This window comes from Rhineura floridana, chromosome 6 (assembly GCF_030035675.1).
Source record: "Rhineura floridana isolate rRhiFlo1 chromosome 6, rRhiFlo1.hap2, whole genome shotgun sequence".
Taxonomy (NCBI): Eukaryota; Metazoa; Chordata; class Lepidosauria; order Squamata; family Rhineuridae; genus Rhineura; species Rhineura floridana.
In genome coordinates, this window is record NC_084485.1 from 103,126,288 (window position 1) to 103,151,331 (window position 25,044).

General features: G+C 40.2%; 1 protein-coding gene across 8 annotated transcripts in view; it reads left to right on the forward strand.

Annotated features, from left to right (window-relative positions):
- SGIP1 (SH3GL interacting endocytic adaptor 1) overlaps positions 1–25,044 on the forward strand; it is a 245,368-nt gene that overhangs the window by 112,054 nt on the left and 108,270 nt on the right. For 7 of the 8 annotated variants that reach the window (XM_061633360.1, XM_061633359.1, XM_061633364.1 and 4 more), the window contains 5 exons: positions 1,052–1,115; positions 7,159–7,183; positions 14,719–14,775; positions 19,827–19,881; positions 22,134–22,309. In XM_061633360.1, coding sequence (XP_061489344.1) covers positions 1,052–1,115; positions 7,159–7,183; positions 14,719–14,775; positions 19,827–19,881; positions 22,134–22,309 — 377 coding nt within the window. Of the gene's footprint in view, positions 1–1,051; positions 1,116–7,158; positions 7,184–14,324; positions 14,402–14,718; positions 14,776–19,826; positions 19,882–22,133; positions 22,310–25,044 lie in introns of all 8 variants that reach the window. The other variant, XM_061633362.1, reaches the window with a different exon arrangement.

The following is a 25,044-nucleotide window of genomic DNA, read 5'->3' on the forward strand; positions in this document are numbered from 1 at the left end:
ATGATATTAACAAGTGACCTTTTAAGTTTAGGTAAGTTGACAACATTAGGTCATTGACTATTTGCTAAGAAGTCAGCAAAACTGTGAAGAATACAATGTCCATTTAGAGGTTGCAATTTGCTTATCTTGTAGCTACAGTGCAAAATTACAGAGCATGACTACCTCCACCTTCGGAATTTGTGTGTACTGCCAACTTCTTGGAACCAAAGTGTATAACTGCCTGTAAAATCATGTATGCTTCAGATCTCATAGACTGACACGAGTCACTGTGAGATCTCCGCTTTGCAAACCATATAGATAATAAAAGGCCTTGGTTGCTATTTTGAGTCTCTGTTGTTTGAGTGATTGGGTTTTCTCAACCAGCGGGAACGAACCTTAAATTCTAGTGTAACAGTGGCACTTATCCTTTGGAATTCCCTCCCATTAAATATTAGACAGACGCTGTCTCTGTTGCCTTTTCAACACCTACTGAAGACCAAGAAGCCTTTTAAGATCTTTCCCAGTCTGCATCTGCATTGCAGTTGTTTTAAAGATAGTTTAAAAATAGTTAAGGCAGGTTTTGCAAGACCGATCTTTTATTTCTACAAATGTGTTTATAAGGTTTGTATGTTATAATTAGTTTCAGTGTTTTACTGTTGTTGTGAGTTGCTTTGAGTCGTATTTGCAAGGAAATCGACAACAACGACAACAACAAAGTCTTTTAAGATGTTTGATCACTTGTTGTTTCCCACCCTGGGCTCCTTTGGGAGGAAGGGTAGGATATAAATTTATTAAATAAATAAATAAATAATAAAAAAATATGCTGCCCTGATTGGGATTGGAAAAAAATGCCTTTTTTGTGTGTTGGTTCTAAAGCCATTCTGTCTTCTAATTGTGCATGTTAATAAATTACAGAGCCACCAGTCGTGTTTTATTCATTATGCCATAATATTGTTAACATTATTTTTAGAGCGTCTATTATACCTTCAAGCCCAATTCACTCAAGCTGGTTTATAACAAATTTTAAGCTATCGGAGTGATTCAATGTATATTTTCCCTTTTGTCTCCACAGGATTGAAAAAACGTACAAGGAAAGCCTTTGGAATACGGAAGAAAGAAAAGGACACTGACTCCACGTAAGTATGTAGAGTGAAAGAGCAAGGGTGTCAATCTTGAATGGTGGTAAATTATACCAATATTAAATGTGCTATTTGAAATGCACAATCAAATATCAGCAAAGCAGTGTCCAGTAATGCATACTTTAAAATACCTTACCACTACATGTGAGAACTGCCTGATATTTTGTGGGTGTCTTAGATCATTTTGCATGTTTTCAAGTCATGGTGGTGTCTTTGGGCATTTTGTAGATCACCTGTATATTCCCTTGGAAAAAAATCTTTAAGGCTTTACTTCATTCCTCAAAAACTAATCCTTTTCTGAAAGACTGAGACTGAAACTTTCTGTTTGAAATACTTATGGGATTTGGCCCTCCAAAAAAAATCTTTTTCTAATTGTGTAATATATCTGAATTAGGGAAGTGCTAGAAGTCAGCCCAATTTGGATTTGGTACAGAATTTTCCATTAGTTTGCTTATTCTCTTATCACTGCAGATCAGATTTTAATGTAGTGATTTTCTGCAGCTATTTTCAAAAAACTGTTTTTTTAATCCATCTCTAAAATATCTATATTAAGGCCAATAATTTTATCGATATTCCCTTTCAAAATATTGATATTCATATCAATATTTTTTGGGAGGAAAAAAAATGGATCAGTAAAAGCAGTGGGTAGCAGGCAAAGAACAAACTCGAATCAATACTTGCCGGTTAGGTTGACAGAATGCTTTCGAAACAGCACTAGCCAGCAGATCCCATCCCTAATCTGAACACAGAGCTTTGACTGTAAGCAAAGGCATCTCTTAGAAAAAGAAAACATGTGATGCTTTTTGCCTATATAGAATTGTCCTGGCTTTTCAGCTATACTTCACTGTCATGGTGATTGTTTAGAACATGATGGGATTGGTGAATAGCTTTTGATGTGAAGTTGTTTTGTAACACGCAATCCACACTTTCTGGATGATGTGTGTGTGTGTGTGGGGGGGGAATATTCTGTTTTCCTGTCCTCTGTTTCTGGAGCACATTTTTTGGTACAAATTGAACTATTTTTTTCTGACAAGCTTAAATGGAAAACATCAGTGTGGAAAGAGCTAAAAGATGGAAAGATGGTGGTGGCAAATAAATGCATTTAAAAAAAAATTAAAATAATGGGTGAAAATGCCCTCAGTGATACTGGCCATCCTGTGTCTGCCCCTTCAATTACTGCGGGTCAGTTTGCCTGTCAGATTGTTTTGTGGATTGTTTTTGCCCATTTTGGAAAAATCTGAGTGATACTTGACTTACAAGGAATAATTTTTATAGATAAGAATTGTGAGGTAGCAGTTGCCAGATCCTTCCATCTGTTCATTGTTTAAGAGGGAGAAGAAGCCGTCAGAAGCAAGTTGGAATATAACTCTTGGTGATCTGGGAAAAAGTGAAAAACAGTATTAGTTGTCAATAACATGTTTATGGTCTGCCCCAAGTGTAGGGAAAACAGTTATTGTCTCACCTTCAAGGTGCATACCTCTACTGCAGACCCAGCTTGTGAATGGCTTGCTTAGCAACAGGCTACAGGAGGTTGCTGCAGCTATTCTTGAGATCCACTTAGAGGATCCACATTCAGTGGCTGAAGCTGTTTTAGTGCTTGGGCTCCAGTTCTGGAACATGTAACATAAGAAAGATAATGGTACCTCTGAAGAAGGGCAGAGTGCATTTCCCGCACTACTAAAAAACTAACCTCCATCGATCTGAGATTAGAAGCCATGACTTCCTAGGCAGGTTTGAGTCCTGGCACTTCTCTGATTAGAGAGTAAGCATTAAGGGCTGTTCGGTATACATTACGTTGTTGTATACAGTGCCTTCTACACATAAAAATGTAATGCATATGCACAACAAACTCTTTACAAGCTTACGTATTGTGAATGATACCCAATGTTGGTCATTCTCAGACTGGACCCACTAAAAATATGTGGTTTTACTGAAAATCAATGGACTTGTTTCTTAAGACCATTGATTTTCAATGAATCTAGTCTGAGAATGACCAACACTGGATATCGCTTTATGGGTTCGCCTCCACCACTGCATGTCTATACAGTGGCAAATTAATGTTTGCTGCCATTTAAATTTGATAAAGTATCAGAGGTACGGTCACCAAGAAGTAAATATGATTTTTCAGTGAATAAAATGGGAAATATTGATTCCATTTTTATTTATTCAATTTTGAAAATTAAATGTGATTTGTAGTCTTCTAAATCTGGTAAACCTGAATAACTCTCCCTAAAATATCAGGGACAACTAGTTATATTTTTACTGTAAGACTATTTGTGGAATGCACATTGTCCTTATGAAATCTTAATTTAAAGGGGAACTGGACTACATGAACAAACAACATGGAGAGGAACAGGCAGAAATGTGTATTTTGTTTTATTGCGCATACCAATGTCAGTCTATCAAGAAACCAGACAGAACCAGCTTATTCTCAAAAAACCCTTCCCTCCAATGTTGATACCTTACTACAATGGCACAGAGACAACAAAAACTGTTTTAAATATATTTCTCTGGAGAAAAATATTGAGATAACAAATAGTCTACATTGCATCAACCCAAATGCCCAGCATAATCTTTAATAATTTAAGTTGCCCTTTTTATGGGCTCTCTGGGAGCATGAATGGTGTAGCTTTATACTCCAGGCGCTATTGGATGAAACCGATTATCTAGATCCATTTCAATCGGGTTTCAGGCCCGGTTTCGGCACTGAGACGGCCTTGGTCACCCTGTTTGATGATCTATGTCGGGAGAGAGACAGAGGGAGTGTAACTCTGTTGATTCTCCTTGATCTCTCAGCGGCTTTTGATACCATCGACCATGGTATCCTTCTGGAGAGGCTTGCGGAGTTGGGAGTTGGAGGCACTGCGTGGCAGTGGTTCCGCTCCTACTTGGCAGGCCGTCTCCAGAAGATAGTGCTTGGGGAACATTGCTCGACACCGTGGGTACTCCAATGTGGGGTCCTGCAGGGTTCGGTTTTGTCTCCCATGCTTTTTAACATCTATATGAAGCCGTTGGGTGCGGTCATCAGGAGTTTTGGAGTGCGTTGTCACCAGTACGCTGATGACACGCAGCTCTACTTCTCCTTTTCATCTTCCTCAGGTGAGGCGGTCAATGTGCTGAACCGTTGCCTGGACGCGACAATGGACTGGATGAGAACTAACAAACTGAGACTCAATCCTGATAAGACTGAGATGCTGTTGGTGGATGGTTTTTCCAATCAGATGGTGGATACATATCCTGTCCTGGATGGGGTTACACTCCCCCTAAAGGAACAGGTTCGTAGTCTGGGAGTCGTTCTAGACTCTTCCCTGTCACTTGAGGCTCATGTAGCCTCTGTGGCACGGAATGCGTTCTACCAACTTCGATTGGTAGCCCAGCTACGTCCCTACCTGAGTAAGGAGGATCTTACATCAGTAGTACATGCTCTGGTAACCTCACGTTTGGATTACTGTAATGCGCTCTACGTAGGGCTACCTCTGAAGACGGTTCGGAAGCTACAGCTGGTGCAAAATGCGGCGGCCAGACTGCTAACAAGAACGAAGCGGTCTGACCATATAACACCTGTTTTGGCCCGCTTGCACTGGCTTCCAATACGCTTCCGGGCCAAATTCAAAGTGTTGGTATTAACCTATAAAGCCTTATACGGCGCGGGACCTCAATATCTGTCGGAACGCCTCTCCCGCTATGAACCGGCTCGTACACTACGGTCTGCTACGAAGGCCCTCCTCCGGGTCCCGACTCATAGGGAGGCCCGGAGGGCAGTGACAAGATCAAGGGCCTTCTCAGTGGTGGCCCCCGAACTATGGAATAGTCTCCCCGAGGAGGTTCGCCTGGCGCCGACACTATCATCCTTTCGGCGCCAGGTTAAAACCTTTCTCTACTCCGAGGCATTTTAATTTTTTGTTAATGATTGTAATGTTTGTAATTTGATTTTAGCCTTTGCTGTTTTTAGATTGTGAAATTTGATTTTCGACTGATGTTTTGTATTATATTGTATTTTATTGTATCTATGTTCACCGCCCAGAGAGCTATTGCTAGTCGGGCGGTATATAAGTTTTAAAAATAAATAAATAAATAAATAATAAATACTATCATAAAATGGAAGTGTGTATTTATGATGGGATGGTCGAAAATACAATTTTGAAACACATAAGTTAGTGAGGACATTAATGGCTGAGGCCTCTGGTGCTGTTTTCCTGTTCAGACTTTTTCCTCCTATTTTGCAGTATGAATCTCTAAATACTGAGATCTTATAGAAGTGAAATGAGCCTGCTATCAGGAAACTGTGGCGGTCTTGTCAGCTATCTTCCACTACTGCTATGCTTAATATATAGCAATCTTTACTTGTGAGATGTTTTATCCTCCTTTATTGTGTTCAGTCTGACAAATAGCCTTGTGCACATAGGCTGTTATTTTTATTTCACAGATAGAAATTTGTGGTGGAAAGAGAGAAGCCTTATTTAGGGGTTAGATCTTCTTGCATCCACAGTGTGTGTGTGTGTGTGGGCTGTATTTAGCAGACCCTCACCATAAATCCCTGTTCCTGCCTCCTCCACTTCCAACTTTCACAAGTTTAGTGTGAAGACCTGAAAGAAAATTCTAAGCACTTTCAATAGAATGGGCTCATAATCCTCCCTGCAAGAGAGAGAATCCTAAAGGGACGGTAATGCTGGAGGCAGGACCAGCATGTATGGCCCCACTCCCTTCCATGTGTTCCTTGAATATGGTTTAATGAGAGAGAAACTAGTACTTATTTTTAAAGCATTTTTGCCCTTGCTCTTGTCAGCAAGAATTCCAAAGCATTAAAAACCAGTAACAAATTGTTAAAAATGTTTGTTTGTTTGTTACATTTATACCCCGCCTTTTTTTCACCATGGAACCCAAGGTGGCATACATGTGGTTCCCAGGTGGTCTCCCATCCAGGCACTGACCAGACCCAGACCTGCTTAGCTTCAGCAAGGTGGTGGCCTCATGTGCCTTCAGACCATAGCCTGGGTGCAAATGTAAACAAAAAGTGCATGGTCTTTTATATAACCTTTTAAAAGCAGGAACTGCGATAGCTATTTGCTTCATCGGCTGATACTTCTTTCCTCATAGGAGAGTTGCTTCAAGTGTTTTTTTGGGGGTGGTGGTGGTGAAACAGCAGCAGGTAGAGATGTCTATGATGAAAGTATGCCTTGTTGACTGCCTTGCTGCTACATCTTCTCTTCTCAGTCAACTAACCTGTTTTGATTTGATGTAAAACAGTCACACAGGTGTCTCAAGCAGTTCAAAAGCATACTGTCGACCTAACAGGCTGGTGTCAATTCAAGTTCGATCTTGGACCACAAGCTGCTGCTTTTACCAATCTGTCACCCCCTAGAAAAAAACATTGATATTAATATCAATATTTTGAAAGGAAACATTGGTAAATTAAAGGAAAACAATATTTTGAAAGGAAATATCAATAAAACATTATATATATATAAATCAATTTCTGAAAATGGCTGCAGAAAATCACTACTTAAAAATTCGATCCTCAATAATAGCAAATAAATGAATTAATAGAAAATTCTGTACCAAATCCAAACTGGGCAGAATTCTGGAACATCCCTAGTCTCAAGTCACTTGTGTAAGTCCCTTTCATGTGTGAAGGAGCATGATGGGATGTATGGGACAGTGGGGCTGCACCACTGGTATGCCCCTGAGGTTATGCAGGTCCTTGTCCCAGTCCACAAGTTAGATGTGGATCTTTGATGTGTTTAGGACCCCAATCCTATATGGTTTCAGAACGCATGGAAAGTTTATGTGCGAAGAGATCTAGAGGGGCTGAGCTGTAGAAGGCCTGAAGAGCAGCATGGCCTCAAGTGTGGGACCAGTGGCATGGCCCTGCAACCTTTTCCTATGCATAATACCCCTTCACATAATTCACATGTGAAAGGGGCTATACTGACATAATTTTGCAGTGCAGAACACCAATCTATGAAAACAATTGTTTTCAAAAATTAATGTAGTTGCTTGATCTTTTGTTGTAATGGTACTTATTTTTACTTTGTTACAGAGGATCACCGGATAGAGATGGAACTGTAAGTATTTAACAGTTTATATATTAAATCTTCATTTTAAATTAGATGTGTCTAATGGGAAATGCTTCTTCCATCCCATGAATCGCCATAAGCTATTTTGAACCCTTTGCCCTATTTCTATTTTATCATATTGAATATATTAAAATTATCCGTTTCAATATACAGTAGGGCCCTGCTTTTCGGCGGCCTGCTTTGCGGTGTTCCACTAATACGGAGGCTTTCAATTAGAGTAAGGCCTCATTCATACGGTTTTGGGCATCAGGCACCATTCTATTGAATGAGTTCCGCTTTTTGGCAGGTTTCACTTTCAGGCAGGGGTCTGGAATGTAACCTGCCGTATGAGTGGGGCCCTACTGTACTGATTAATGTGTAGTCGCTTATATCCAGAGTCTAAGCCCATTTTCTGGAACAATATTGCTCTCAATCCTTTTTTGGCTCAGTGGATTATCAAGTGAAATACTTTTTCTTCAAATAATAATAATTACAATGGACAAATACTACCAAATATATGAAAGGTTTAAAAACATTTAATATATGAAAGTATTTTAAAACAACAATGCAGGAAATCTTCCTATAGAGAATAGAAATAGGAGAAGGGTTGCTCCTGAGTTACTGTTGCTTGTATTTATGGTTTTAGGTTTTCTATCTCGGCTAGAACGGGACTTTAGAAGGAAATGTACCTTATCAGCTATTAGGCTTTAAGTTTGCAATGAAGAATGTTGGGCTCAGATGTGGATTTTACTTTGTTTTTTATTGATTCCTGACTTTAAAACTCCTATTTAAATTTATCTTGTGCAGACTCTAACAAAAACTCAAGTAGTCTTCACCAGATTTTCCGCAAAGGAATGGAAACACTACCAGCATACAGAATGTCATTTCTCTCCTAAATTACAGGAATTTGAGTACTAAGGGCCTTTCCAGATGATCACTTTTTGCACAATAAATGAGCAGCTGTTTCATTTGTCTGGATTTGGATGTCCACCTTTTAAAAAAATGCATCTGGCCTGGAATTTGGCATTGTCTAAGCATGTACTATGTCAGTGGGGAAACTGGATTCGTCCCCTACGTAGCATATTCCTGGTTATTTTGTGAGTGCTGTGTAGGATGTATTGCATGGGTGCCATAGCCACAGCTAGAACCATTAGTGATGAGCGCTGCCATCCCTGCCTGTGATTATGTTTTTTCCTTAAAACTGAATGCTCTCTTTTTGTATATAATTCTAGTCAAGGAGCATTTAACTAAGTCTTCACAAAACAGTGACAAACCCAGCAAGGCTGTTTATTTTTCCTGCAGCAACATTCTACTGCAAAAACTCCTTTCCTTTTATTTTATTTTGTTCTTAAAAGGCTATGCCATTCCCTCTGCACTAGAGGAGTGCACATCTCCTGTGGTTGTTTTTCCCAGGGCTGAACATTTGTACACTATACAGCAGAACTGCATAATTCATTAAATGGGGATGAAATATCACACTGCTGGTGCTAGATTGGGGCTAGCACAATAATGTATTTAAAAGCAACATCAAGCGGGTGCAGGGGCTTTGTCTTCTGGAAAGGCCTTAATACATATTCTTATAAGTCTCACTTGTTAAACTTCTGACCCAGGATCCTTAATCCTAAACATATTTACTTGTGAGTAAATATTATTGATTTCAGAAGAACTGAATTTCCAAGTAGATGTGTTTAGAGTCACAGCTGTAGATTGAAAAAAAGCCTGCAGCCACATATCCTTTTGCGTCCCCACTGTGTTTTGTTAAGCGCTTTTACTTTGAACATTAAAAAAGAAGACCAAGTTTGGAACTTTCAGTTTTGTTTAATGGCTTAGCCAAGGCTCTGTTCAGCAGAAAAAAGAGATTGCAGACCTTCCAAATTTGCACATTGATTCCGTCTTCAAGCCCCAATTGTGTTTTATAGACTTGGAGAATTACAGACCCAGGGTTCTCTTTGGGCATTTCTCTCCATGTGATTTCAGTGATGTGGAGACGGAGAGAGGGCCCACATGCACTTGCCACATCCCCACTAACTTACCCCACGCTGACTCGTCCGAAACTGTCAATGTGTTGGGGAGAATTCTGAAGGAGAAAATCTGCCTAATGTCCCCATGAGCTGGAATCCTAAGCACACAGGGTTCCATCTCATAATGACAGCCTGCGCACATTTAGCAGTCTTTTCTCCTTCAGACCTTTCCACATCATTGAGATGATGTGGAGAGAAACACTTAGTCTAAAAAGAAGAAAGGGGACACAGAAGCCCTGTACAACAGATTATCTCCTCACTTGTTCACCCCCACCCACAATTAAATTTAGCACCAAAATGCTGAACAGAAAGCACAGGAGGTTCTTTTACAGACATGCTCTCTCTTTCAGCCTCTCCTCTACTGCACTGTATATTTACTGCACTGTATATTTTGTCACATTACATTGAAGAAATATAATATTTTTCACCATTTAGTAAAATTGCCCCTTTAGGGATCTTTGGGATTATTTTTGACAGGTCCAACCAATGTTGGAAACCCATAATTGGATCTTTCAGTCTCTTTTTCTTTGGTTGAAAGCAGTTGTGGGTGTCAAGGGATTTGGATCAGCACCAGAGCATTGGAATAGAAAAGTGTAACGCTTTCTCTCTTATGCCATTCCCTCAGCTTAAATCCTCCCCACAAGCTGCTATTAGCTGCAGATGGGGAAAATGATAGAACCATAGAGTTTATTTATTTGTTTATTTGTTTGCTTGTTATTTTATTTATATCCCGCCCTTCCTCCTGTCAGGATGTATGGTTGGGATTCTGATGTTTCTGAGAATGAGCTAGGAGAGGGGGGCAGTTGGGCTGAGCAGTCTGGAGGGGAGGAGGAGGCTTCCCAGATAGAGGGGGGAAACCTTGAACAGGCAACAGACTCGTTTCCCACACACTCCACCCCTAGGAATGTGAAGCAGTTACAGACAGAGGGGGAGGAGGAGGGAGATCAAGTCCCTTCGGCTGCAGAGAAGGGTAGAGAGAAATCGCCTGAAGTGTTGGGCCAACCCCCCCACTCCCTACCATCCTTTCCAAATCAGAAGGGGAAGAGGTAGCCACCCCCCCATCGCCCCGCACCCGAAGACAGTTAAAAAGGCGCCAAAGAAAAACGGAGGGAAGGGGCATAGATGTGGGCAATTTGAGGCAGAGCGAGAGAATTCGCGCCCGAAAGCCCCCTTGATAAGGGACAGGGAATGTTTGATACTCTGTTCTATCAACTCTCTTCCATGTCGCGGGTTTTGGTTCATGTTAAGAGTTCATGAGGCGGAGAAGCCTATGTCTGGAAATTACTCTAATAAAAACTGATTTGCTTTCATCAAGTGATTCTGTTCTTGAGTCCCAACCCGGGCATGACACCTCCCAGCAGGAGCCCAGGGCATCAAACAAAGGCACTAAAACACTTTAAAACATCATAAAAACAGACATTAAATACATTAAAAGAAAACAATTTCAAAGCTTTTTAAAAATGTTTTTAAAGATATATATTTTTTAAAAAGGTTAAAAAACATTGTTTTTTAAAAAGGGTTAAAAGCATGTTAAAAAGCAATTCCAACACAGAAGCGGACTGGGATAAGGTCTCAACTTAAAAGGCTTCTTGAAAGAGGAAGGTCTTCAATAGGTACCAAAAAGATAACAGAGATGGCGCCTGTCTAATATTTAAGGGTAGGGAGTTCCACAGGGTAGGTGTCACCACACTAAAGGTCCATAAAGTTGGAGAAGTAGAGAACAATTTATGTTAAGGAAACAGCATTTACGGGGAAAGGCTTAACTTTCCCACTGCCCCAGCTATTTATCTCTAGTCCAAATCCCACCTCCTGGTAGCATTTGCTTTTAAGCAAAGAAAAAAACAAACACTGGGAGATGTGATCATAGATCTCATCATATCTAGTTGACCCACAGTCCCTTGGTTTCCACCAAAACATGCAAGCAGGTAATGCCTTTGCGCTGTCTTTTGTTTCTTTGCTTGTAACGCTTAAGGCAGCCTGCTGTCTCTGGAAAGCCACAAATACCAAAGCTTCCAGTTTAGAAGTTTTGCAATGGGAAAAACAAGGTGAGCTGTGAAGCCAGCAACTTCTGGGCAACCTTATTTTCTTGGTGTCAGCCATGAATGATACAGGGCTCTGTCTATGCTGGTCTACTCACCACCATTACCACCCCAGTGTGCTCACTATGACGCACTAGTGCAGTGTTTTCCAACCTTTTTTAACCCATGCTCCCTTTTATCTAGCATAAAAATACACACACACCCTCTTTCAAACCTGGCTTCTGTAGCAACGCTGAACTATTTCACACCCATGATGATATGCAGATCATGTAATAAGCTGCATATGATCTTCTCACCTTCTGAACATAACATTTCATACTTGAATATTTTAATGTTAATTTGTAACCTATATTGTACGTATTTTTGGAAGAACTCGTGTCCTCTCCCTGAGATCTTCATATACCCCCCTGGGGACATGCCCCCCTGGTTGAGAAACTCATCACTAGTGCTTTCCCCATCTTTTTCTTGATGCAGTTAAGCCCTGCACTTCTGAATCTGATTATCTTTCTTGTGTAATGTTTTGATCTTTTGCTTTCCAAGATCATAGGTTGCTATTCAGAGGCAGCGAGAACTTTGGTAACTTCATTTCTCATGTAATACAGAAATTGCATCACACTTCTCTTAAAAGTATCTGGAGGAGAAGAACCCAAATTGTACACAATCCCTTCTAAAGGTTAGGATGAGGTGCTTACTTTTTGAAACATGAGGCTGAAGAACAAAGATGTATGCTCAATCAGCTACGTGTATGTTTTAGTTTTATTTTTGTGCTGATTTTAAAAATTGCAAGCACAAAATTCCAATAAAATTAATAAAGGAGAGACAGATAAAATCCCCAGAATTTTAAAGCATGTTTAAAAACTGATCATGTTATAAGTCTGTTCCTTATTATGTAGACTAGAGGTCATAAAGGACTATATCTGATGATCAGTAGAAACAGAACTGTCACTTCCCTGGAACTATTCAAGACTTATTTAATATCAAAACATAGCTTACCTTTTTCTTGCAAAAAAATCAGGATGAAAACACTCAGTATTACCCTTCTTTTAGGTACATGTTCAGCTACAAAAAAATGCTAAGTTACATTGCAATGCTCCAAAGGCCCAGTGCTATGTTTGCCAGATTAAATAAAGGGGGCTCTGCAGAAGAAAAAATGTGTGAAGACATAGTTCTGAAATGCATGTCAGTTTTATGTCTTGTAAATACCTTGTTTAAAGGAAATAAGAGGAAAGTCTTTAAAAGTTTGGACATTTGTCCCTGCCACTCAGCTGCTAGGGACCTAATTTCTGCTGAATAGAATAGACCCCTATCATATGTTCCAAAATAGTCTGCTGCCAGCAACATTTGTATTTGGCAAGTAATGCCTTTGAAAAGTGCATTCTGAGCTTGCTTACGCCATGTAGTTTCATGTGTTTTTTAAATAGTAAAACCACCAAATACTTTAACCCTTTATATATATATAAATAAATAAATAAATAAAACCAAAATCCATTCTAGCCACCCAGCCCTCATCCACATGATCCACCCTCCAATAACAAACCAGAGTGTGCACAGGAAGAAGGAAAATCAGTTTCGGTAAGGACATGTTGATTTAAAGCTTCTAGGGGCTTGGTTGAAACAGTGTGTAAGCCTGGCCAAACAAAAATGTTTGCATGCCTGAATATGTTACTGTTTATGAATTTATTATTTCAATGTATTTGGTGTAGTCCAAATAGGATGCCCAATTGCATATGTTTTCCCAATTGTGATACTGATGTATTTATATGTATGCACATAGATCTCTAATTGTGTTTAGGTGTTTGTTAATGTCTCCTAATATTCAGTAGGATTCTATTTGAATCATTTGTTATGGATGATGATCCAAGTAACTAGAAATGGAAATGGATTACCTTACCTTGTATGCCAGGCTTAGGGAGCAATCCAACTTGGCAGAGCCTTGTGGAAGGGAAGGCGGTGGGCCACCACATCCTATCTCCATTCAGGAGCCACTGGGAGGGAAGGATGCTGACTGCACCAGTAGGCTCGATGTAAGGAAAAGAAAGTCATGTTTCCTTCCACCACCCTTTCCCCACGATATCTGCTGCTAGGACTGAGGGCCAAAGGACTGAGCCGAATAGGCTCAGGATGTGGCGTAAGTCCCCCTCCCCTTGGTTCCACCCTCCCAGCACACCCCTTTTTGGGCCTTTCTCCAGTTCCACTTGTGCCAGTCTTGGCTGAGCAGGCCGGGCCCCTACTGCACCGGGTGGTGGCAGAGTTCCCTAGCTGTGCTGGGGGGGGGGATTCTGCCAGTGCACCTTCCCTCCTCTGCCACATCCTGTATCCCCTTGGCCTGGCATGTATGCCAGTTGGATTGCACCCTTAGCTTGAAAACGAGGTTCATAAGAGACATCACACTATATTCATAATATATATTAGGAAGTGAAGTTAAGCACAGGTGATTCCACACATGGCATGTAAAAATTGTATGCTTTATAGGATAATCCTTAAACTTTGAAGGTAATAGTTTGTTGAATTGAAATATTTAATCTGTATCTGAACAACTCAATGACAATTCTGTGATCCTTTTCCCCACCATTAGTCAGCTTTTTCAGTTAGTCAGCTTGTATGCTTCTCCAGGTTTTGTGAATGGCTCAAGACACTATTTGATCACCTGACAGTTTTGGTTTTGAGAGATGAAGCATATCATGAGGCTGTTTAATTAATTAAAATCTCCTAAATTTAAATTATTCATTGTACTCATTACTTCAGCTCAAGTGTATTTGGAGCGTAAGAAGCTGCCTTATACCCGATCAGACTATTCATCCATTTAAACTAATATTGTATACTCTGGCTAGCAGCAGCTCTCCAGGGTCTCAGGCAGAGGTCTTTAGCATCACCTTCTACTTGACCAATGCCAAAGATTGATCCTGGGACATTCTGCACGCAAAACATATGCTCTACTGCCAAGCTATAGTTCCATCCCCATTTGTCTTGGCCATCAGCCATCATACTTTACCCATGAATATGCAGCATAGTGGTTGTTCTTTGCAATCCCTGCTCTGGCCTCAGCTTTGAAAAATTCAAGAGTTTTAAACACTGGCATTTTCTTTCTAGATCCTGAAAGGGAGCCCTAAAGGACTTCCTTCAAGTCGATTCTTACTTATGGCGACTGTATGAATAGGGTTTTCATGGTAAGCGGTATTCAGAGGGGATTTACCATTGCCTTCCTCTGAGGCTGAGAGGCAGCGACTGGCCCAAGGTCACCCAATGAGCTTCATGGCTGTGTGGGGATTCGAACCCTGGTCTCCCAGGTCGTAGTCCAACACTTTAACCACTATGCCACACTGGGTCTCTGAAAGGGAGCCCTAGCCTACTTTAAATAAGTGACCAGTAATTTACATCCCAAACTGAAAACTCGTGACTTTGTCATGCCTTCTGAGAAACTAGTGCATTTTGATGTTTTCTTCCTTTTAATATAAAACTTACCATTTTTAACTATGTATTGCAGAAGAGAACAAATGGTGCCCCAAATGGGTTTTATTCAGAGATTGACTGGGAAAGATACGTAAGTAAGAGTAATTGACTAACATTCATATGCTTCCAAGAACATTCCTTGTTATCAGAATTCTTGAAGGGAGGGAGAGAGAGAGAGTTCATAGTGTTTCTTGATTACTTTGTTACACTTTAGGACATCTCATCATGACAACACAAAGTTGGTAACAATATCTGAATACTCAATATTTTGCTGATATACCCAACTGCCCAACAATCCAAATGTGCTCTTTACTTTGGCCCACAAAGAAATATCTTGTTCTTTGAAGGTGATTGGTTATATATACTGGGCTCCACAAATACCAGCTTGGCTTACCACCCAAGCCACTATCATTGCTACCAACACATATGCCACAAGTCCTCTTGCATGCGGTATGCACAGGAGATTCAGAGGAAAGATGGGAATTTCTCTTATTTGTGCTGGAATGTAGAGAAGGTCAGAAAGAGTAAGAGAGATTTTCACTGTTTCTAACCTTCATCAAACTGCTGGGCAAATGACAGATGGCCTCCCTTCTAAGCCCTCCTGCACCAAGCACATGCATAGAGCTTGGAAGTAAGGCAGAGTCTTGTCTCACTTGTGTAGAGGTTTAGCTAAGAAATGGCAAGAATCATTTCCACTGTTTCTGTCTTATTAAAACCTTGCAAGTGAGCAACATCACCATCACTCACCCACGTCACCTGTGCTTGCCAGAATTTTGGAGCAATTTGGAGAAGGTTAGAAAATTAGGAGTTTCTCCTGCTGTTTCTTATCTTCTCCAAACCTCCATGCAAGTGAGATAGGACTCTGCCTCTGACAGATGCAGAGAACATGAAAAAAGATGGAGTTTCCTCTCATGTTGATGTCGTTTAGAGAAGCGAAAAGACTCCTGCTGCTTCTTCCGTTTTCCAGATTTCAGTTCAGATAGAAAATGTCAGAGGTTGCTGGGAATCCTCATGCTCAGATAGTCAAGAGCGCTTGCCCATGGCGAATGGAATTATGGACTCTTGTTTATAGGGCTGAAACAAACATGGCATGAAAAGTAGATCTTAACAATTATATCTATTTTTAAAGCAGCTGTGAGGCCCTCCAATTTTTAGGGAAAGCAGCAGCTCTCTGTGTGTATTTAATCTGTTCCTCCTAAACCATTTTCCTGATCTAAGATCCTCCACTCCAAAGCTGTTATTAGACCCAAAGTAAACAAATACCTGAATTGTGCCTCTCATTTGCTGCAGGTTTAATAGTTTCAAGGGGCTGATTTAGATTAGAGTGCAGAGTGCCGAACAGCACAGAGAGTGTGAGTTAACCTTTCTCCTCCAGAAGCACTTATCCAATCAAAATTGCTTTAAAGTGAAATAAAACATTGAGAGTTGTATCAAGTTTATTTCAGCATTACATCTCAGCTGATTTTGGAAATTGCAGTTGGATCTGGGAACAGAGATGATCTCAGAGTAATTTGAATGAATTGTAAATGTAAACAGACTGCCTTCAAGTCAATCCCGACTTACGGTGACCCTTGAATAGGGTTTTCATGGTAAGCGGTATTCAGAGGGGGTTTACCATTGCCTTCCTCTGAGGCTGAGAGGCAGTGACTGGCCCAAGGTCACCCAGTGAGCTTCATGGCTGTGTGGGGATTCGAAGCCTGGTCTCCCAGGTTGTAGTCCAACACTTTAACCACTACACCACACTTAACTAACAGTTATTAAAACTAAATTATTTAAGGAAAATAGTGCATTCATAAATATGTATTTGAGTTTACACTTTACTCTGAAACAGAGACACATAAATATCCTTGTGTTCAGTTCAAAATGTTTGCTTTTTTCAAGTACTTATAAAAGCTCCAGGGCTTTTGCACATTCTGCAAAAATAATGCTTACAAAAATGTGTGCCCCTCACCAGCCGTTTTCTGCACTGCAGTGTCTTTTATTATGCCTACAGCAAAAAACATCATTTCCATTGATTTTTGAACAGGCAGATGTCAAGAAGTTGCATCTCTTAAAATGTCTGGTGTGGGGCGGAAAGCAACACTCTTCTGAAGACCTTGAGGCATGAGGATTATCAGGAGTGGGTTTTATTTTTGTCCTGCAATGGCCATTTTTGAAGCTCCAGGTTTTACAGCCCAAGAACATGGTCCCTGACAGTGCTGTCAGAACTCGTGATCTTGGGCTGCAACAGGCAGTCAGCCTCACACAGTTTTATGGAAAGGAGGACTGGCCTCGAGTGGAATATGAGCAGAGCAGGCAACTTCGATTCTGCTCACAGTTCATTTGAGCAGGAGTCCTGCACCCCTGCTTCAAATGGCTGCTCCATCCCTACTCTGGAATATATTCTAATATCTTCATGTTAATTAGAGTGTAAAATTACCTTGGAAGAATGGGAAAGAGCCAATAAAACACTGAAGACCAGTTACGCTAATAAGGAGAGTTCCATTCCAGACAGATTGTGTTTTTAGTATGGAAGATGTCCAAGATAATTAGCAGAAATTAAATTTTCATTTGGAATAATTTTTGCTTGGTTTAGTTGAAAAGAAGTTAAAAGTTCAAATATATTTCTGCTTATAATGTTTACCTTTAAAACTTGATTTAGCAGTATAGCAAAATGACTCTGTAAGTTACTCCCTCCCCCTCCCTCTCTCTCTCTGTTTGTCTCTCTCTCTCTCTCTGTATATAAGTATATATGTATTATGAATATAATAATCTGTAGATAAATATTACTACTTTTTTTAAAAAAAATGTCCTTGAGGGGGTTGGGCATATGGATTGGAGTATTGTTTGGCATGATTAATATTTATTTATTTATTTATATTCCACCCTTCCTCCAAGGAGCTCAAGGTGGAATACAAACATGGTTCTTCCCCTCCTCATTTAATCCCCACAGCTACTCTGTGAAGTAGGTTAGGCTGAGAGGCAGTGACTGGCCCAGGATTCGAACCTTGGTCTCCCAGGTCCTAGTCCAACATATGTGTCATGCATTTTTCCCAGTCATTGTATTTTGGAAAATGTTTCAGTAAATAATAATAAATAATAATAAAATTTTATTTAGCAGACGCCCATCTGTCCGACTGAACGGACACTCTGGGCGACGTACAATATAAAATACAATCTCCTTATATACATAATCATCACATTATTAATGTTATAACATCTCATCTAAAGACCATCTTACGCTGATACAGTGTAAAACCTAGCCCACCCCAGAGATCCCATAGGCCTGCCTGAAGAGCCAGGTCTTCAAGGCTCGGCGAAAAGTCAACAGGGAGGGGGCATGCCGATGAGGCTGGGTCCTTACACAGAATGATACAGAGACAGTGTAATCCAAATAAACTGTTTTTTCTAGCTCTACCCTTTTGGCTTTATCAACCAACTGCATCTCTTTGTCATTGCGTTCCTTTTCATGTTCAGAGCACCTCCTGTTAAGATGTAGATTGTCAGTGACTTTTCTCCTTTGCAGAGAAGAGGGGCCAATTAGAATGGTCTGCCATTGAAGACTGTTGGATCCAATTGATTTCCAGATGCCTCCGGTGTTTTTTCCAGCTGATGGCTGTGGCAAATGTGTTCAGGCCCTGGTCTGTCTGTGGAATATGACCCGGTTGGTTGCCATGATCAACCCTGAGTGCTCTCTTTTACTTAGCCAAGGCCAGGTGGCACTGTGATATGCCCTGGAGCTGAGGGCAATGAAGCAGGTTGGAAGACGGCTACAATGCAAGCGGAGGAAGACTCTGAATGAATATAGTCAAACACAAGTGTGTGCTCATTATCAAGCCGACTTTGTGGTGGTGAAGGCAACAAAAAAGAATAGCTTCTTTGCCTCCATTCAGTCCTCAGTGTCTCATTCAGTGGAGCTTTACAGGGTGGTTTGGGGCCTTTACATACTAGCCTGAAGGTGGTGGAGGAACTTTCAGTAGTCTGCTGTGAGTTATTTAAAAGCCATTTTGAGGACAAGATTATTTGTATCCATAGGGACCTGAAACTTAATGGATAAGGTTCAAATCAAGAATAAGGTTGTGGACAAGGCGCTTGTATGGGTACAGATGTCCTCTTGCATTCTTGCTCCTTGCACCTTGTAGCTAATAACATCTAGCAAGGAGGGGACTACCAGCTGGGCCAAGGACATAATTCATGCCTCTGTGAGAGATCACTCATTAAGAATTCCTCTTTGGACCCAGAAGATTTGAATAACTAAATGTTGCCTTCCTGGGCAAGGTTATTGAGTGGGTAGGCATCAACCAACTCCCAAAACTCTTGGATGAGACTGATTTTCAAGATCCATTTCAATCAGTTTTCAGACCCGGTTTTGGCGCTAAGACCAATTTGGGTGCCCTGTATGATGACCCAGTTTGAGACAGAGAGATGGGGAGTGTGTCCCTGTTGATTCTTTGGGATCTCTTGGCAACTTTCAGTACAGTTGATCATGATATTCTTTTGGGAAGCACCAGTGATTGGATGTTTGTGTTCTGATTGTGTTTTTAATATGCTTATGTATTTTATTAATGTATTTTTACAAAAAGCTTTGTGGCTTTTTGTAGTGGAAAGCAACACAGAAATTTTGTAAGCCTCTGCAGAAAAGAAGAGGCTGGTTTTGTTGTGAATATTGACATGGCCATGTTAACCAAGGTGGAGGCTAGATTATATTTTATTAAATAGGAGCCAGCCTGATCCCTGATACAAGGACATTGTCTCTGTTTACTTCTCTTTAGAAGTAAAGGTGCAAAACAATTCTATCAGGGATTGGAAGTGAGCCCTTTTTTAGCAAGAGGCATACATGCAATTTTTTTATTCATCATGCTTCTTTGATGTCTTCCATTTTTCCAAACAGACGTTTCATTGGAATTTGTTCCTTTTCTGTTTAGTATAATAACCAGAGCAGTTAACACAGCTGTTTGACTGCACGGCTGAGAAAATAGATTCCTCGGCAGACTCTTCACTCTAGTTAAGCACTCACAACTGAGAAAGTATTACACATGCCAGTAGCTCACTGGACAAGTAGCCCTTATTAATAAGATATCGATGGGAGAGGGAAAAGAAAGGGTGAAGGCTATTTTATGTTTTGCAAGTAATCTTATTGTTTCACTGTGTTTGTTGCACCAGAATTCACCTGAGCTTGATGAAGAAGGATACAGCATCAGACCAGAAGAACCAGGCTATATCCTTCACAGTTTTACAACTGAGTTTGCAAACTCTACAACAATTACAGGCTCATGACATGGTTACTGCAACTTTTAAAATTTCTCTAAACCAATTATGCCCAGAGTATTTATGCATTTATTTGCCCTAACTTTGTTTATTGTGGTTGTAGTTGTAGTAGGAAGTGAAATTCTTAGAAAGGCTTGGAGGGCTTACCTTTGCTGGTGGCAGTTCCTTTTTTTCTTTTTTAAAAATTATTTTTCTGATGTCTATGGAGCTCCTTGCAGTGGCCATTGACCATGCTACCATCACCACCATCCTGGATGCCCCTGGAACATTGATATGTTATATTTACTTATTTATTTTTGTATTTATAATCCACACTTTCACAAGAATATATCATGGCAGTATACAAAATATAAAAATAAAATCAGCAAAAAACAACCATAAAAACATCAATAAATACAGATCGATTAAAAAGAAAAAATTCAAATTGCCAAGGCTATCTCAATATAGTTTTCAAAACATGTCTGAAAGAAGAGATGGTTCCTGTTAAACCTTTGCTGTTAAGGGGTTTCCATAGGGCAGGGTCTGCCACACTAAAGACATAGCCCCTGGTGAAGTCCAACCAAACCTCAGGGGTGTGGGGAACCACCAAAAGTGCCCCAGCAGAGGATCTCAGTGGTTGAGGTAGAGTATAAAGTATCAGTCAGTCCTTAAGGTACTTTTGGCTGAAGTTGTTCCAAGACGTCTTCTGGAGGAAAAAATAGTGGCCACCAGTAAAATATAATTGTAAACAACCATTGTAAAAGAAAAAAAAGGAACTGACTCTTATGCCTGGTGTCTGGAGGCATTAATGGCCTGAGTGGGGCCAATAAAGGGAAAACTGAATCCTGATAAGACGGAAGTGCTGTGGGTAGGCAGTTCTTGTGTCTGGGGATTAAGTGGGTAATCTCTTCTAGGAGGGGTTGCATGCCCCCTGAAGGTACAGGCTCATAGTCTGGGAGTGCCCCTCAATTTCAGTCTGTTACTGGAGTCCCAAGGGCCCACCTTGGCTAGAAGTGCTTACTCCCAGCTTTGGCTGATCCTCCAGCTATGGCCATTTCTGGACCGGGATAGCCTGGTCTGAGTAGTCCATAATCTAATGACCTTCCATTTGGACTGCTGCAGTGATCTCTACATGGGGCTGCCTTTGAAGGCCAGATGTTGCAGCTAGTGCAGAACATGGCTGCCAGGTTGCTGGGTGGAGCGGCTCAATGATCCCTTGGTCCTGGTCCTGAAAGTGCTGCACTGCTTGTCAGTGAGCTACCAGGCCCTATTCAAGGAATATAAAGCCCTAAACAGTTTGGAGCTCAAGAACCTAAAAGTTCTCCTTCCCCATTATTAACCATCTTGTATCTTACAGTGGTGGGACCGCTGCTGGGTGTTGCCCAGTTAGCACTGGCCCATAGCAAGTATTTCTCAGTAGTTGTCCCTAACTTAAGGCATGTCTTCCCTAGTGAGGTGAGTCTGTCCCTCTGATTATCCTCCCTCAACTATTTATTAAAGGATGTCCCCCTCATTGTTAACATTTAGGTAGAATTATAAACAGTGCTGTTCACAGAGGCATTTTGTAGTTGAAAGATATTGTTTCTAGCAACGTTGAAATGATGTGTTGTGAGGATATTTGGTTTTCAATGTTTTAATATTCTTAACTGTCCTGGATCTCTTTGGGCGGGATAAAAATCTAATAAATAATCATGATAATTATAATAATAGTATTTTGCTCCCCCCCAATTAGTTCCACTTTGGGGCACCTCCCCCCCCCGGCCACCAGTATTCCAAGTCAAAAGTTCTCTTTGTGGAAAGGAATTGACCACTAGGAAAATATATTGAAAGAAATGACAAGTAGGAAAATTATGTTGAGCAGAAATAGTTAGACATTTTACCATACAAGTCAGGTTTGGTAATAATGTCTTTGGCTAGTAGCCACTGAGAAACATGAGCCATGAAAGCTTGTGCAGCAATAAATGCTTTAGAGACTGCAGGCTTAACCACGTATACTAAAAAGGTAAGTCCTGCTGAATTCAGTCAGGTGTACTCCCAGGTAAGAAGTTAGGATTGCAGTTTGTCTTCTGTTTAAAGAATCACTAGACTCTCCTGTAACATACTAAAACAGCTGCTTTCTGGATTTTGTCACTGAGAAAGCTGTTTTTGTAATTGTTACCCTATAGCAATTAGTTCTGAAAGCTATATTCCATTGCTCAACATTTCTCTTTAACTGTGATCTACCTACCAAAGGAAAGCACTTTTATTCCTCAAGTGAATCTGAAGAGGAGGAGGAGGCACACAAGAAATTTAACATTAAGATTAAGCCCCTGCAGTCTAAAGACATTCTTAAGAGTGCAGCAACTGTTGATGAACTGAAAGCTTCTATAGGCAACATTGCACTTTCACCATCTCCAGTGGTAAGCAATTTTTTAAAAATATGTTGCTCAATTAGAATTTCAAAAATGAATTTTGCTTACCCTTAGTTTGTTGTATCAGCTTTTTTATTATACTGAATCTTGGCAGTGCACCATGGCAAGACTTGTCAGAAATCATTTTTGGTTCAAGATGTGTTGGCAAAATTGTAAAGTGTTCTGTATGTTGACAGGCTTTTTTTTTTTAAGTAAATGGTTGAAATGCTGTCACAACTTTCTATGCATGCCTAGTAATTTCCATAAGCCTAATGTTTCTCAAATCTACAAATGGCATGAATATTTTGGTCTATGCTTAAAGAAAAGTATTTGCAATGCAAATTTTTGAAAAAATTAATACACTGCCAGTTATAAGTGACTTCCCTTATTCAAAGCAGGGTTACAATCCTTCGGGTACACCTTAATTACAATGCCCACAAACCAGAGATCCATGCATTGATTCTGTGAGCTCAGCAGAGGTTTTGACCTTCTTTTGTGTGAAAAGCAACTCCCCCCCCCACTGCTGTATGCTGAGCCACCTCTTGAAATTTAAAAGCCAATCCATTATATATAGTTAAAGGGGTAGATCTTAGTTTGACAAAGCAAAATTGCTGAACCTAGTTTCTTGGAAATAATCTGGATTATTATATCGTAAGGGGCCACAGAGAATGAATGAAAATTCTAGAGTTTTGCTCTTTGGAACAGAACTAGACATTACACGTGGTTCTGTGATTTACAGATTTGGTTGCAAGGCTTGCAAATATGAAGGGGAAGACTGGCACACAGAGAGGGATTTCTTTGCTCTTTCCCCTTATACTGTTTCCATCACAAACGTTTGCACCCTAGCAGTGGTGTTTTTACTCTTCAACTCCTGCACACTTTCCTAGGAACAGGTCTCATTGAACACAGTGAGACCTACTTTTGTGTAAACACGCATAATACTGTAAGATGCTTTAACTGTATGCATAAAACATGAAGTGTGAATGCAACAAAAATCTGTATCATGCAGATAACAGGACTGTGTTAGGTAATGCTTCCTGTTAGATGTGCATTCAGTACTACATCAAGAGAGAAAAGATGTGTTTTTCAATAATTTCCTAAAGTAAAACAAAAAAAGAGACAGCATGAAGCTACGAGATAAAGGCTTTGGAGAGCTTTCTCCCTGTTGGGAAATTACTTACATAGCATCAGTTTTCCCCAGGATTTAGCTACTGGGCTTTGGGACAAGAGAGCAAAGAGGTAGTGATGGAGACTCAAACCCTTTCAAGGCAAGCAAATGCTTTCATATCCTTAGTCAACATGAAATAGAAGAGGGGTCTCCAAAAGAGTTTTAATATTATTTGTTGTCATGATTCTTAAATCTAGTCATTTGGGGGATTCCCCACCCCTCTCTGGGGGCTGGACAGACCTGCTTTCAGTTAATGTAGGCAATTATTTTTGTTTTAATTTACTGTACTTCCAGATAGTCTCACTCAGATAATCCAGGTTAGCATTTATACAAGGATACAGTCAAAAAAGTCTCCTCAGAGGGGCTTACATAATAATGTGAAGACATGCTTATTTATCCATACTTGAACATTGTACTTTGGAAAATTAAAAATTTTGCTGGAACATTTTGCTCACCTACCGGTAAATATCTCTTGGCAGTTACCACAGGCTGCCCCAAATATGCATTTTATATATTTACACATGGCTTCTATCTCTTTAAGTCTTATCTAACATCAGTTTGAAGGCATGCAATGTCTCAAAGCGTTGCCAGAAATTCTCAGACATCACCTCAATCTATTGAGATTTGCTCTATTTGTAAGGGGTTTATGCAAAATCCCCCTTTTAAAAATAGTATTATGTGTGGAGTCATAGTCCTATTGTATTGCTTGTCAGTTTTGGGGACTATGGAATAAGAAATTTGAAAGGAAAATCTAAAAACTCACAGAACATCAGTTAGTTGTGTGCTTGTACTTCACTTCCCTAGCATGCTTACTCTAAATCTAGAGTAGCTAATGTGGCCTTCAGATGTGTTGTGGGACTATAATTCCCATCAGCCCCATGGCTAATGGTCAGGGATGATGGGAGCTGCATTCAAACAACATCTAGAGGGTGCCACGTTAGCTACCCCGCTTTTTGTTTTAAATTAAAGTAAATTTTCCATACAGATCATACATGAAATTTAACAGAAGAAGAAGGAAAAAGAAGCAGATTTAACAGCAACCTAGATGAACAACTAGAGGGGTACATCTATATATGAAACAAGTTTTCTGCACCTAGACATACAAATTCATCACCTAATATTTTTATTTGATCATTTTTAAAATATGCTGCCCCTGCTTCTGTCATCTGAAAATTTTCATCTAGAGTGACAGCTTCATGAAATCCATATAATTTTGTTCAATTTAGAAAGCACGGTATTCAGACCCAGGTGCTGGCATTATTGAGTAAAACAAAGTTAGTACCAGCATATAACCTTTTCTCAAGGCTTTTGTATTACTCGGTAACTAGGGTTGCTAAATGAAGACACTCCATCTGCTGCAGTAGAGGCTGAATTAGCCAAGGGGACAGACAGAAAACTGAATTTTATAGCTGACTAGCAAGAAACCAATTAGGATGACTGTGCTGCAAGGGTCAACTGTTGTTTTTAGAAGATGAGATGCTGCTTTCAAGACAAGAGCTGCCTAGAGACAATCCTCCTTGGTTAATCCTAATTCCTTAGTTTTGTTGTCCATCCAGGCTACCACCTTCTTAAAAAT